This window comes from Pan paniscus, chromosome 1, assembly GCF_029289425.2.
Source record: "Pan paniscus chromosome 1, NHGRI_mPanPan1-v2.0_pri, whole genome shotgun sequence".
NCBI classification, from domain to species: Eukaryota; Metazoa; Chordata; class Mammalia; order Primates; family Hominidae; genus Pan; species Pan paniscus.
Window position 1 is genome coordinate 154,610,130 of NC_073249.2, and position 15,789 is coordinate 154,625,918.

Here is a 15,789-nt window from a genome sequence, read left to right on the forward strand (position 1 = left end):
GAGAATACAGAATTACCAATAGCAGTAAAAATCAATTATGGTGTACTTTTGGAATAATATTCGAGACTCTCACATTTTCTGTTGAGTTATTCCTACACATTGATGCATTATACCTTCCAAATACACAGTTCAACTTTACCGATATTTTCAATTTAGGACATTAAGGCACTATTTTAAAACCTATATGTTTATTAAATAGTATCATGAAGAAATAGTTTTAAAATCCTGAGTTTTTTCTCTTTTTAAAAAGAGCAGGGATAATGAATTATCAGAATGGTCAATCTGGAAAAATATGTTCTAGGATATGTAATAAATGCTCAATGTTACCTATATTGATTTGCAGAACTGTTCTATTGGCAAGATATATTACTTGATACATTAGTACACAACTATTAATAAAAGTATAAGATAATGTTTTTAATTTTCTAGATGAATGTATTTTGCCCGATCTTTTTAGTTCAGAAGAATTCAAAAGCCCATGTAGTTGTATAGATCTTTGAACACAAGCGTGTTAATGCACTACTTGTTTTAAATAGATAGACTTTACAATTAAATCACTCCATGGAATAAGTTAATACTGCAATACCTGACTTCTAAAGAATTTACAGAAATGTTCACATCATGGTCTGTGTCAGTTCTAGGCCTGATTGGCCAGACCCATCCTTTGTCCATCTGCTATTCTGTGTTATGGGGGTGGCGGGGGGTCTGCGGGTGGAGGCTGGAGCTAATCCCTCAAGCTACATTTCCCAGTCTTCCTTGCCAAGTATCTTCAGGCTGTCGTTAGCCAATGGAAAGTAGTCTTTGGTGAAGGGACAACATCATGAATTGAGGGGCTAGGGCATTTCTCCCTTCTTTCATTGTTTTGAGCAGTGTATATCACTGTATTCATCTCCCACTGGAACCATTTTTGTTCCAACTTCCAACTGATAACTAGCTCCTGTGTTTCTCTTTACTGCTTTATCCCTTTATTCCTTCAACCTAGGAGTAGTAGTGGCTTCCTGATGTTACTAACCACTGGGTTATCTTACCACCTTCTATTTGGCTTCCCAGGTATTCCATCTCCTTTAAAATACATTTCCTGCATTAAATTCTCCCATTTTAAATATCCAAAACGGTTTAAGTGTTGTTTGTAGAACCTTGATAGATGCACAGTGAAAAGTGATAGTTTTTGTGATTTTAATTATATTTGATTGAGTGACTGCTTTGCCAGTGGCACCATAAGTGTTGCTCGCCAGCACTGGATGTAATAGTTTTTTAAGGAAACACGCATAGAAGTTAAACCATAAGAATATTGAGGCATATTACAAAGAAAAAAGAAGAGGCTTTATAATCCATACACAGATTATGTTAATAAACCAAATGAATAAATGGAATAGTGAATTAATATATCATTTAATAATTTCAGTAGGAAAATATATAACGTTCTTATGTGTGGAAAATAAATTGATGAACATTTATTGATGAGATTCAGTAACAGTGTTATATTTTTGACTGAGCCAAAAATAACTATGATTAAACCCTGCTTGTAGATGTGTGATCAGAATGCTAAGACAATTCATACAGTGTTGCCTATTGAATTTAATAAAAATTAAAGATCTTTCTTTATATAGAGTAACATCTGAGGTGATAATGAAAGTTTCTAGTTTTTATGAAGTATATGACCATAACAATATCCCTAATTGAACTATTTGACTGTTGTAGGAATTAGTCTCTCAAACCAGTGGAATCTTTTGATTAAAAATCAGATCATTTTTCTACCATATCTTGTTTCAAAATTGCAGAAATTAAGACAGTATAGACATCACATGACTTACACTTTTCTTTTCTTTTTTTTTTTTTTTTTTTCTGAGATGGAGTCTCACTCTGTCCCCCAAGCTGGAGCGAAGTGGCACAATCATAGCTCAGTGCAGCCTCTAGATCCTTGGGCTCAAGTGATCCTCTTGCCTTAGCCTTCTGAGTAGCTGGGACTACAGGTGTGTGCTAACATACCTGGCTAATTTATTTTTATTTTTAGAGATGGTGTCTTACTGTGTTGCCCAGACTGGTCTCAAACTCCTGGCCTCAAGCCATCCTTATGCCTCAAGCTCTCAAGTAGCCAGAGTTATAGATAAAAGCCACCTCTCCCTCTTAACTGTATATCAGATGATGTGGTGACCTTCTCGTTTACTTCTGTAAAACAATTTCTAAAAGACACTTATGTTTGTGTCTGGCTCATATATAAATAAGCAATTGTCATTGAGTCCTACTATTGGTACATTTTTCTGTAATTATTCAGGAGAAATGATAATTTAAGACTGTCGTTAAATGACTCTCTCAGGGATGCTCTAGAGAGGATTTCTGAATTTGGAAGGAAGTTAAATTTCTTGATATCATTCATTACATTTCTCTGGAAGCTTGCTGATAGATTAAAGATTGTCATTGGCACTTTCTGTGCATATGAAAAAATAAAATTTATTGTTTTTTTTCCCTAGGAGTATCCTATTACCTGTCTTTTTGCTTTTCTAAAGGAAATGTTAAATTGGTTCACATTTTATTTTGTCAGGTATTTTATGTGTTTCAGATTAACCAGTAGAAACAAAAATTACCGTATGACTAGAGACTAAAATCTCAGATTTTTCTACAGTCATAATCATTATCAAATTGAGTTTTAATTACTCTGCTGTATCTATTACAGAAAAAAATGTGGTATAACTTTTAAGATCATTATGAATAAATAATAGAAATTTTTTGATATTTTGTGAAGATGTATTTTCTGTTTTTCTTTGTCATTTTAATTTCAATTAGAAAAACACGTGGGTGGCATCATACGTGCGGGAAATAAAGATCTGGCTTTCTGTTCCCAAGTCTTTCAGTATCAGGAGGTCACTGGTGCTAACAAATTTCTGCTCAGTTGGTTCCAAGAGCTCCAAAGCTGGTCTGATTTCCTTCTCAGGCTCCTTGGTTTCCACAGTCGTACTAACTATGGCAATGTACTTCCCTTGTGCTGCTACATTGTGCGCAAAGGAGATCATGCAGACGTAGATATCTGACTTTTGATTGACTTGGTTCTGTGGAATAATGATCTGGCAGGAGTTGGCATCATTGGTGTTCTTGATGGGGTGGCTGAGGATGCAAATAACTCTGATCACCTGGCCCACTTTTTCTACCCGATCTTTTACACAGCTGGGGTCACAGATGAACTGCTTACAGCAAGCAATTTCTCCTTCCGATTTTACTCCAATTACTTTTCCATTCTGCACAATGATTTCTTCAATGGGTTTATTCAGCATATAGGTACCTCCATAAATAGCACTTAGCCTTGCAAATCCTTGGGGCAGTTCTCCAAGGCCATAGAGTGGTTAAAGGTATGGGCTTTCGCCATATCTTGCCAAAGACTCACTGTAAAGTTTAATTGGATCAGTTTTAAACAAACATTGGGATACCGATACAGACAACTTGAGACAGTTTATCTTTTAATCAGTGTAGCTATGTGCTTCTGCTGCTCAAGAGCTGGATCCATACAGGTTGTGTGCCATCTGTCCTCTTGAGGTTCAGGAGATTCTAAATTGAATAGTCCACGGTTTGGGACGGCATCCAGAAGTTTTCCCTATGACTTTATATTTTGTGTTATGTCAAATGTTATGGCAGGGCCCAAATAGCCTAGCCACAAGTTTGGTTTATGTGGGCATAAAATTCTAACCAAACTCCAGACAATAGGGAGTCATTTGGAGAAAGCCTGTATGTGGTGTTTTAACCTAATAAAGTTGATGAGAGAAAAGGGGAGAGGAATCGAACATAAAGCGGGTAAAGTGTAGCACATCTTTTGTATCTCAGGCATGGCTTCTTCAGTGGACCAAGCTGCAATGCAGTATTGACTTGACAGAGCCTCTACTTCTGTCTCAAAATGGCTCCAAATGATTTCTATACTGCAAAATAAAGCCAAATTCTGGAAACTAAAAAAAAAAAAAAAAAGAACAACACGTGGGTTTGTAGTGGTAAAATGCTCATTCAGCTATCCCTAGGGCCTTAGCACAGAAGCTTTCATGTATCAGGCCAATATCTACTAATTTTTGAATTAATGAATCAATGGAAGGGTAAGTGAAGAAATGAATGTATTTAAGTGTTTTTTTTTTTTTAAATCCATATATCAACAGTCCCTGCCTTAAATAATTCCTGCAGTCTTAGTGGTTTAAGAGATATACATTGGAAATATTATTTAAATTATTTAAATTACAGGACACAGTCTACTTTGAAGAAAATGTACTTTTTGCTAAAGGTATTATTAAATAAAATGTACTAAAATATAAGGCATTTTACATAATAAAGGTAAAGTATTCTTTGATTAACTTCTATTTTGTGTGTACTTGCGTGTGTGTGTGTATGTGCTATGTTAAGATTTCAAGGGTATTCTTACTGTCGGTTTAAGCGGAAAAGTTTGAAATGCAATGACCTAGTTGTTGTAAGATTTTGAAATGTGGTTATAATTTTAAGAAGATCCCAGATTTTAAATTATATGGGAAGGCTTTTGCCCTTGACAATTATAATCAACAGATAACAGGAACAGTTCAAAATAGCAAAATGTCTATTGTGACCTCCTAACATTTATTTCTGTTTCTACCTCGACTTATGGAGCCTTCTCTTCCTTTCTCCTAAAGCTTTAATTAAACAAAATAAGGATATAGAGGTAGAAAGACTTTGCTGTTAATATGGATGAATAACTCAATTGTAAAAAGTAGCTACATGCCCCAAACCAGAGCATAACTTTTGTATCATTTTAACCATCTCCTAGAGGTAGGTCAACAGTACTTTATAAACCACAGTGTATTGATACTAGCTGATAGAATTTTAATGTGGTCATATGGCTTTGATTTATAATGTTGAGGATGTTATCTATTGGTGTAGTGGTTTCTAAGCCATATCAGGTTCTGAATTCTGACAGAGGACCTTTGATGCTCTTACAAGCATTCAGCTGGCATGGGAATTGGTCGCTTAATCACTTTCTCTAAGAAAAGGAGAATAGAGGAAAGGAGGAATTTGGCAGTGTTGCCAGCATTAAATGTTGCTCTTTTGAATAAAAGCCAATATATTGTACTTTCCAAATAGCTGGTAATTTACTCAATTTAGGGAAGATGCTTATAACCCTTTTCAGTCCAGAACAAAGTTGTTCTTTACTGAATTTTTCTAAGTCATTTGGACATAGGTCCAGTGCTCATGCTCATGCTGTTGATAGAGTTTGTGTGTGTATTAGCGTATGTTTAAAGCTGTGGCTACTGCCATAAAATATGTAAAGGTTTTAGATAACTTAAAGGGCCATGGAAAATGTGTGTTCCATTGTCTTCAGAAACCCCTTTCTTTTCATGCAACTAAGTTAAATTTAGAGGTATTAATGAATTTAAGAGATATTGTGAATATAAGAGCTATAATCAGAAGATATTTTATGTATTTTCTCTAATGACATTTATCCTGTTATATAAGGGTATCTAATAAACAGATCATAAAGTTTTTCTAATTTAATAAATAGAATATTTCTTACAGTAGAATATATTTAGATACATAATATTTGATTTGAAAGTATTTTCAAATTAATATATTTGGTCATTGATCAGTTGAATAGAAAATGACATGTAGACTACTTAGTTAGTGCTTGGTAGGTTATTAGTGTTCAAAACCTGAATGTTGAGTGAAAGAATCAGAGTAGAGATGGGGAGGAAGGGAAGAGGAAGAAAGGGAGGGAGGAAAGCATTTTAAGCTGTATTAGTGACTTCTCATCAAATTACCTTAAACTTTAGATCAATTGGGATGACATAGAATCAAGCCCAGAAATTTCATTATTTAGAACTATAATAAGAGAAAATATATTTAGTTTCTTATAATTTATTACATAACTGAAAAATTCTAAACCCATAATTTTCTGTATTAGTCTGTTTTCATACTGCTGATAAAGACATAACATGAGACTGGGAAGAAAAAGAGGTTTAATTGGACTTACATACACGAGACTGGGAAGAAAAAGAGGTTTAATTGGACTTACAGTTCCACATGGCTGGTGAAGCCTCAGAATCATGGCAGGAGGCAAAAAGCACTTCTTACATGGTGGCAGGAAGAGAAAATGAGGAAGAAGCAAAAGCAGAAGGCCCTGATAAACCCGTCAGATGTTGTGATACTTATTCATTATCATGAGAATAGCATGGGAAAGACCACGTCTCATGATTCAGTTACTTCCCCTAGGTCCCTCCCACAACACGTGGGAATTCTGGGACAACATGTGGGAATTCTGGGATATACAACTCCAGTTGAAATTTGGGTGGATGCACAGCCAAACCATATAACCTTTCCATGATGAAGTGATATACACTGTACGTATTGAAGTTTGAAAATTATATTTTTCATCCAGGTGTATATCTTCCTTCTTAGTTACTAGTCTATATTTATTTTAGAACATAGATAGCAGCTTTATACCTTGACCTGCAATTGGGTCAGGGGCCATATTTTGGAATAAGTTCACAGAAGGATATTATATATACAGTAAGTGCTCATTTAATGTTGTTGATAAGTTTTTAGAAACTCTGACTTAAGCAAAATGATGTATAATGAAAATAACCTTTCTTCCCTCCTCAGCATTATAAGGAAGCAACATGGAACAAAATGATGTTATTCAATCACCTGTTGTATGTTGTTTCACTTAAAGTTGCGGCTTCCAAGAACCTATTCACATCGTTGAGGGATTATAATACATCTTTGAAAAATCTTCTGCATCTCTTTCTTGAGCTTATGCTACTTATTTTTGTTCAACAATTATTAATTCTAGACGTGAAGTTACTTTTGCTTATTTGCAAAGTTTATCATCTATCATGATTGCTTAGTTTTATTGAAATTGTTCATGCTTTGAGGCATCCAGAATGGAAGTAACCAGAGCTTGAGTTCCTGCTTCTCTACTTACTGGCTATGTGACCTTGAACAAAAGCCTTGTCTCCACAACAGAAGTACACGGATTAAATGAGACATTACATGTAAAATGCTAACAGTACATAACACATAGTACTAAAAGTACATTAGCTAATAATTTTATGCTGCTTTTTTTCTGCTAATCTCACTTTGAAATGTATTGGCACTTGGCTTCACATGTGGAAGTAGAAACACACTAAAACGTGTTTTAGCTGTTAGGGTGCAGACCCAGAGCACTCAAAAGAAATGGAATCACAAATTTTATGCTCAGCAGACTGATGGTGATTTGATTCACCTACTTGAAGTGAGAGATCACTATAATTGGGTGGTCACATGAAACATTGAGGACATAAGTGAGAAATGGAAAGAAACAGAAGAGAGGAAGTAAGACTAATTAGAAATATGTAATGACAGTGAAAGAGTCAGAGGATGAAGATGAACATTTGTGGCAGTTTAGAATGGAAGATACGACAGCTGGTGATAATATTGGAATAGTTGATAAGACTAGCATTAAAAACTTAGCAAACTCTGGATTCTGGATAGTGTAGCAAATAATTATTGAGGATTAGATATGTTCTTATGGTTCCTTGGAGCATCTGTAGGTTATGCTGAAGGCAATGCAGTTCAGAAGCAGTAGGTATGGGCAAGAACTTTCCCTATACGTTGCCATTGTTGCCTAGGCAATATACTGAATAAAAGCTCGGAATTATGTATGAATGCTTGTCCTAATTCTGCATATTTGCAAAATGCATAGCATGGTGTTTTATAGTCATGATGATGGAGCCATCATCAAGATCATGATTCAGATTGAATCCACAGTCCCAGAACATCTACCATATATGACATACATTCACAGCTGTGTACAATAAGCTATTTCTTTCCCACTTTTATAGCCAAGTAGTTTGGCAAGGGAAGGTAACTTGACCCAGGTGGAACAGTTAGGCAGTGGCTGAGCCACAATTACAATCCAAGTCCTTTATCCCAAGCCCAGTGCCTTTCTCATTATCTTGTAACTCTTACTAAAAGAGATCAAAACAATTGATAGATTTATTGGCTATTCATTTATTACGCATTTACTCAGCACCAACTGCCTTTTAGCTTCTAAGTCTACAGTGATTAAAAACATCGAGAAAGTATGTTCTATAGTTGAGGAAACGTGAAATTGTTTAAATGAGATTATATATTTGGCATATTAAATGTACATGCTATATATTATATATGCATATATATTAAAAGGTCACATGCATTTACTAGATAGGAAAATTTTGAATTTTTAAAACTACTATAGATATTCTGAAAAAAAACTCTCATCCATAAATGATTCCATCCCTAATGATTACAAGCTATTGATAACAGAAAAAATAAACAGCTATTGAACATCACTTAGAGTTAGGTATAATGTATTGGTCACTGCAATGAATCCTCACAACAAACTATACTTTTTCTACTTTACAAATGGGGAAACAACCTCATAGAAGCTGAGTAATTTTCCGAACTTTATTACAGCTATTAATGCATAACCATGATTTGATCCTAGGCCTGTGTGTCTCCAAAGCTCAGACTCATTTCCTTTCAAAAGCCACAATATGTCCTGAAGCTTTTTTGTGCACTCTAGTCCTTAAAAGAAATGAAAATCAGTAGTTCCTTGTTATAGTATTCCAAGTCCCTAGTTTAATCATCTGAATGCCCATCCTGATATAACCCTGAACAGCTGAATCACCTTGATTCACTCCTTTGAAAGGGGTTAGGCAGCCAATAATTTTAAGCAGCATTATTTCCCAAGATAGGAAGATCCAAAGATTCAGAGACCTATAAAAGTTCCTTGTACTCCAATTTCAATAACATGTCAGTAGTAAGTTATAGAGTCTTAAGTTTAATTGCCATCAATGAATAAAATCAAACATATTAGATATGTTGCCTTTTTCTGCTAGCTGGTAGAAGTAGTTTATATAGTTTATAGCCTAATTGAGTGAAAACTTGTTTGTATCCAATAGCACATAATTTAAGAATCTTTTAAAATGTGCTTATATATCTGTCTTCTAGAGACTTTGCATGTGTACCCAAGAGAAGTGTAAATTTTATGATGGCTGTGGCTGCTTTACATATCCAAAGCTTTTCCAGTACAGTACTATTTTTCTCTCATATTGTTAAAAAAGGCTTTCAAACCTTTATAACCCATTTCTAGCTCCTTCTTCGCATTCTTAAACCCTTCCATTTTATATTGTTTATTCTATCAATTTTATATTAGTCTGTTATCTCATTTGGCTATATATAAGAATGTAACAGACATAGTCAACAGCATTGATTTATATTATTTAAAATTATTAATCCTGTATATTTGTATAGAATATGTTTACTAAATTCTAGAATCCTTGAATTGATTTTTAATTTTTCTTTCTTTGTAAATTTATATTTTTCCATTCATTGTATAGTTTTTCCTATAGGTGATCTGTTATTTCAGGAGTTCATTCACCCAATTTCAGCATTTATGCATTGAGTCCCTGTAGTATGCTATCCACTTTCTGTGAGTTTAAGATCCAATGATGATAAGAGATAAGTTCCTATCTATTGAATTTACATTGTAATTCAGTCTATATTCTTAAACACTGTTGTGTGTTACAAAAAACTTACGTGCGGATTTCTGCTTCACTAACTCTTAGCTCAGCGGCCACAGCAAGTTATTTGGTTTTTCTGAGACTCAGTTTTCTTGTCTGTAAAATGGAAATACTGAGAGCTACTCCCATACTTATTGTGAACACTATAATAATATATGTGAATGTGCCAAAAGCAGTGTCAGACACAATTCATGTTCTTTCATTATCAGTTTTCTTTCTTATGCTGCCTTCCTCCTCTTCCTTTAATATAGCTATAATTTATGGCCAGAAAAATTTAGTTAAAGAAATTGTTACATGTTATATTGTATTTGGTGTATTCTGTTTTCTCCCTAATAACATCTCAGGTTCACCTCTTTTAAATTCAAGACAGCTTTCTGATACCGTGAAGAGTAGAGTATGTCTGAAGACATGACGACCATCTCACACATATTGTTTCTACTTCTTGGACTTATTTTTTTTTTCCATCTGGGATGCTTTTCTTTCATACTGTTTTCTCTGTAATACTTTTATACATGGATTTTCCTCTAAATTTATCATCAGTTTTTGACATATTCTGAAAGTCTATGAAGGTTTATTTTCTTCATCATTTCTTCTGTTAGCATCATAATCTTCTTACCATCATTATGTGTTTCTCCTACTATACTATACTTTTTTCAATAGACTTGTGTTTTCCTTTTTTCTTGGTTGAAATATGTGTAAGGGACATCTGATGCTTTATTTTACCAACAAAGCAAACGATACTTTAATTCTTTTGCAAATAATTCTTCATTGAAATAGCACTTTCATGCTTCTGTGATTTTATTTTATCAATTATTTTAACATGCCTATGCACAATGGAATGGATGACACTTCTCTCTAGCAATTTCAATAATTGGTGAGTTGATTTTCTGAATATTCTTGTGGCATTCAAAAATTATCTTAATATTTGATACATATAACTATTTTCTTACAGACAATATCCGGACTTTTCTGTATTATCTAGCTTTAAGTAGGGCACAATGTATATAATTTTAGTATGGGGAAATCCCTAAAATGAAAATTCTTGATAATATTCTTTTTTCACATTAAAATTCCTGTTCACCTTTCTTCTCCTATATAAGAATATATTATTCTTGCTATTTCAAATTTCTCATAAAACCCTTTAATAGCCTCATCATTTTTCTACTTAAAATTACATATGCATTGTATGTAAGATGGGGTCCTTGCAAATAGTGGCATATTTCTATGAATTATTTTAAAAATTGGGTCAGGAAACTGATTCCGATTGGTTACCTCACTGTAAAATGGGTTAATGATAATGCCTAACCTATAGGTTCTAAGAATTAAAAAAGGTAAACGTTGGAAGCTCCTCAACATCATGCCTGGTACAAAATAAACAAATGTTGCCAGTAAGATTTTTAGAAATATTAACAATAAACCTTCATCGATATTATAAGGAATTAGCTGATAGCAGTCCACATCAAAGTTTTCTGATAACGTGATTACTTCTTTACCCTCTGGTATGCTTTAGGGACTTATTAATTATTCTTTATTTCAGATAGGACTTTTTGCTATTGCCCTGTCTTGTGTGGGACATTTTCCTCCTCATCAATTGATTTTCAAAAAAAAGGGTTTTAATAATTTTCAAGTTCTATTTATTCTCTAAATTTAGCTCAATGGTGTTTTTTTTTCATTTCCAAATTGGGGTGTGTGTGTGTGTGTGTGTGTGTGTGTGTGTGTGTGTGTGTGTTTATCTGTCTATCTATATATATATACACACACACTTGGTACATTTTTTAGATTTTTATGTATGTATATACATACACACATTTGTGAATGTATTTACCTAGTGAATTTATTTACCTTGCATTTAATACAGGATTTGATAAAATGTGTTTGGTCAATATAAAGAAGTTCCTTTCTTGTATTTTAGTTAATTATATACATATTTTATAAAAGACTTCTACCCAGCCATAGACCTAGTGCTGTTACCTTAATTGCCTTTGTATCTCTTAAGGCCTTGAACAGGCTTGGTGTGTAGAAATGAGTAAGTGAATCTATAAAAAACTTGTTTCTCTCAGTAGAATCCTTTACTGAGGATTAGTACTACTATTAGTACTGAGGATTAAACTACTGTTTAGTTTGACAGTGTATGTACTTATGGTACATATGCATTTTTAATTTATTAAGTTATTAAAATTTATTAGTTAACATAGTTTACATAGATCCATTTGGAATATATGTTGAGGTAAATATGTATTGGCATCTCCTTCTTAGAGTTCATTACAATGTTATGTCAATTACTCACCAGAAGTTTTGTGAGGCCAAGGGCACACTTTTCTGTAAATATAACTGCCATATTCCCAGAAAATGTTAATATCAATAACATTATGATGATGTAATAACATGGATGGGAAATATTCTCACAAACGATGATCTTAGGAGTTTAGTAAGGTGCTATATTTTAAAAATTTAATGCTATCTCAAAGTAAGATTATTTTTGGAATTTTACTTAATAAAATCACTTGAATTCTAGAGTACATACTGTAGTATTTTTTTGAATAGGGGAGTATAAAATAGGACATCACAAGTAAGGAAGAAGAATTAAGTCCTATCTAGTAGGACTAATCAAATAAACTTCAGAGTTGGAAAATTATTTTGAATATTCTGTTATAATGATGACAGTCCTATGATTTGTATAACCTATTAAGAAAATTATTTTTAAAATTTATAAAAATAGGAAGCTCATTGAAGATTTTTCAAGTATCTTTTAAGTTCTTAGCAGGTATGCTTAATAGTGCATGCCTTAGAGATTTAAGAAACAAATAATTCTTAGTTTGGTTTTAAAGGTAAAAACTTTTAGTTTCTGGTGCCTACAGGGTATATTACCATTTAGTGGGGAATTCAATAAGTAGTTTATTGATTGCATATATTTCATTTTCTTGAAAGCTTAAAATACACTTAACAACTGACTTGTTATTCTGTAGTATATTAGTTACATACTTTAGGCTCAAATTAATTCTTAGTTATTTAATTAAATTGGGTGTTTACATTTCAGTTATTTTTCTTGGAGAAAAAATGTAAAAGAGGAAGTTTGATGTACTCAAAGATTAATAGAAATATTGAAACTGATTGACCTTACTATCACAAAATTAATTAAAATTAAAGGCTAACAAAACTATCTTCCTAATGAAAGAGTCAATCTATTATCAATTTTGAATGATTTTCATTTGGCATCATCAGATAGGTTGGTGGTTAAACAGGCAAACAGCTATCATCAGTTATGCATAATTAAAATAAAAAGATTGTCCAAGAGTTTAGTGTAAGTGTAGGCTAGAGAAAAAAAATCTGCTATGTAAGGTATACAGAAATTAGTAGTGTGATATAGTTATTCAACTTTGATTAATTAGAAAATGTTAAATTATTTGCAACCATTGAACTATCTTATGAAGAAATGACAGTTAAATAAATAACCTAAAATTTATTCAGTACAGTAATTTATAATAATTATAAATTTATTATATTAACATAATCTTCAAAATGACATAAATAAAATAATTTATTGTTAATGTGTTTTCCATCTGTAGAAAACTTAAACTTTGGTACATTATTTTAGATTTCTCTTTATGTTCAAAAAGGTAGTTTTCTACGAAGAAATAAAACATTATCATTTTAAATGATGATTATTACTGAGAAAGTCTATGCATTATTAAATGTTTTGTACGAGTTAGTAGGGGCTGTATTTTCTGTCATTAAAAGTAATTCATTTAAATATCATAAAATATTTAAAAAGTTTTTAAGAACTAAAATACTACTCTAAAATTATTTAGTTTTCATATATATGTTATTTTAATTTGGATAACAAATAATAGAAGACATTGTAGCATAAGATATCAACAAAGAAATATGACTTTATTGTTCAAAATATAATTAATCATTTATAGTGACTAATTTCTACATTTAAAACTTTAATATAGAATATCTAGCTATTTAATGCGACTAAATAATCCCATTAAAATAGCATCAAGATATAATTGTAAATATTTATTACAAATTTTAAATTTAAATTTAAACATATTTCTTTCATATCTTTGAAATAATATTTGTATCTTAAAATGTTGTATTGTTTATATATTATCTTAAATATCACAACAGCCTTATGAGGGAAGGAGAACAAGTGTTAAAATTCCAGTTTTACAAATGAATAAACACAGGCTTAGATGGTGAAAGACCTCTTTTTTGTTATGAATAATAAATGTCTTGTAAACATCAAAGCTTGGATTGGAACTCAGTCTGATTTCTTATTCTGTATACTTGTCTCCATATTAATGATTACACAGATATAAACTACTCAGAGTTACAGATTTTATTTCATTTTCAGTGGACTCCAGAACAGCTTTTGATTTTATTTTAGCCTCCATATTGAATATGCCTGTCATAGTTAGTGATACCTCTAATTTCCAGAGAACACCGTTTCCCCTTTTGTGCTCCATTCCCCATCATATTTTACTCTTTCCAGTGAATATATGTATTACATAAATGATGGAAACATCTAAGGGGAAATGAATCTACATAGGGATAAGAAAATCAGGGAAAGTATGATATATTGAAAATTAATCTTTTCCCACCACATACCATCAACATCTTTTTTCATTGTCATTTTTATTTTTTTTTGTTTGTTTATCACTTCACTTAATTTGGGACATAAGAGGTAAGAGAGAGTTTTTTTTGTGTGTGTGCCAAAAGATATGCCTACATAGCAGTAATTCAAGAAAGTTAGAACAGCAACTATTCAAGTATAGATAACTTTAGATTCTAAAAATTCTCTTTGTTTTGTTTTGACTGACTACATTCATCACAACTTTTAAGAAGCAATTTTAAGGTCGCTTTTATTAAGCGTATATTTAACTATAACAGCAGATTTTATTCACTCCAGAGAACTAAAACATCCAACTTGCATAGGTAATTTCAAAGAATGACGAAATAGAGCTCTTTGATCACTCTTGATGAACATTTCTCCAAATGGTGTTTCTTGGGGACTGGTAATGGGAATGCTTATCCATCTACATGATGTTAATAAAAATATTTAAGAAATCTCCTTCAGCTGACTTATATATGATCAGCACTCTTCTAAAAAAATCTGATGCCTACAGCATGTAAGTAAACTTCTCTTTAATATGACTATAAACTTGTTAATTGCCTTTTGAGATTAGCAGAGTCTGTTAAATATGAATGTGTTGAGAAAGACTTTTGTTTCTACAAAGTTGAATTCTTTGAAAATACTAGATAAAGGTAATTTTTAAAAATAACTATTTTTAATAATATTTAAGTATATGTAGATGGGGTAACTAAAAAATTTGGAGGAAAATAATTAAAACCTAGATGACTTCTACACTCAGAATGCTTCACAAATGTCTTTAAATAGTCATTCCTCTTTGAAGAACAAGAAACTGAAAATATGGTAATCTTAGTGGAAGCAGTATGTGATAGAAGAAATACAGTGTGGAATTTTAGTCCCTTAGTTACTTGCTAACAAAAGATGCTGACCTGACGTTTTAAGACTGGTACATAAATATACACTTACATATTTTAAGTAAAAATAAAATATTTATGGTATGCACATAATAAATTACTTTTTGGTTAACTGACCAACATTATCTTCAGATTTTTTTTATAAGAGATTGCTTTAAAAAGCATTATATGCTGTTGTGAATAATTTTAGAAGACAAATGTCTTCAAATAATGTACCACTAATTAAGCATATATGTACCTTTATTGCACATTCATGGAGATAAATTTAAATGATAATTTGATATTTATAAACCTCTTTGCTTTTTGAGTGAAGGAGATAATAATGATTTATTCATTGATACGACTAATAGTGCTTGAGCATTTAGTATATGAGAGTAGTCTATTAGATGACTGGGATCCACTAGAAAAAACAAAAACGAAAAATCTCTTGTCCTCAAAAGCTTATTATATATGTCAGGTAAACAAGTGGAAACAGGAAAAACAGACAACAACAGAAGAAAATAGTTTTTAATAAGGACAAAAGTAATGAACCCTGTGTATTCTTCTCCCATTGTGTTCCAATTAGATTTCTTTTGTCACTATAAAGGAAACCAGTGCTATTTGAGCTTTCACTTCAGGAGAAGGCTTCCAGAACTCAGGCAGGGCACAGCTTCATCTCCCAATGTACTCCCTTTATAGAAATCATAATTTCTACATATATTATTCCACTTCACTTTCCAAACCTTATGTAAGTAAGGGA

General features: G+C 32.2%; 2 protein-coding genes across 5 annotated transcripts in view; one reads left to right on the plus strand and one right to left on the minus strand.

Annotated features, from left to right (window-relative positions):
• NEGR1 (neuronal growth regulator 1) overlaps window positions 1-15,789 on the plus strand; it is an 886,690-nt gene that overhangs the window by 7,884 nt on the left and 863,017 nt on the right. The gene's annotated exons all lie outside the window — the stretch shown is intronic.
• LOC129398700 (rab GDP dissociation inhibitor beta-like) overlaps window positions 1-15,789 on the minus strand; it is a 30,535-nt gene continuing 14,746 nt past the window's right edge. Inside the window, exon 1 of the mRNA XM_055117330.2 lies at window positions 1-15,789. This exon is cut by the window's right edge and continues 14,746 nt beyond it. Coding sequence (XP_054973305.1) covers window positions 2,781-3,269 — 489 coding nt within the window. The 5' untranslated portion in view covers window positions 3,270-15,789 and the 3' untranslated portion in view covers window positions 1-2,780.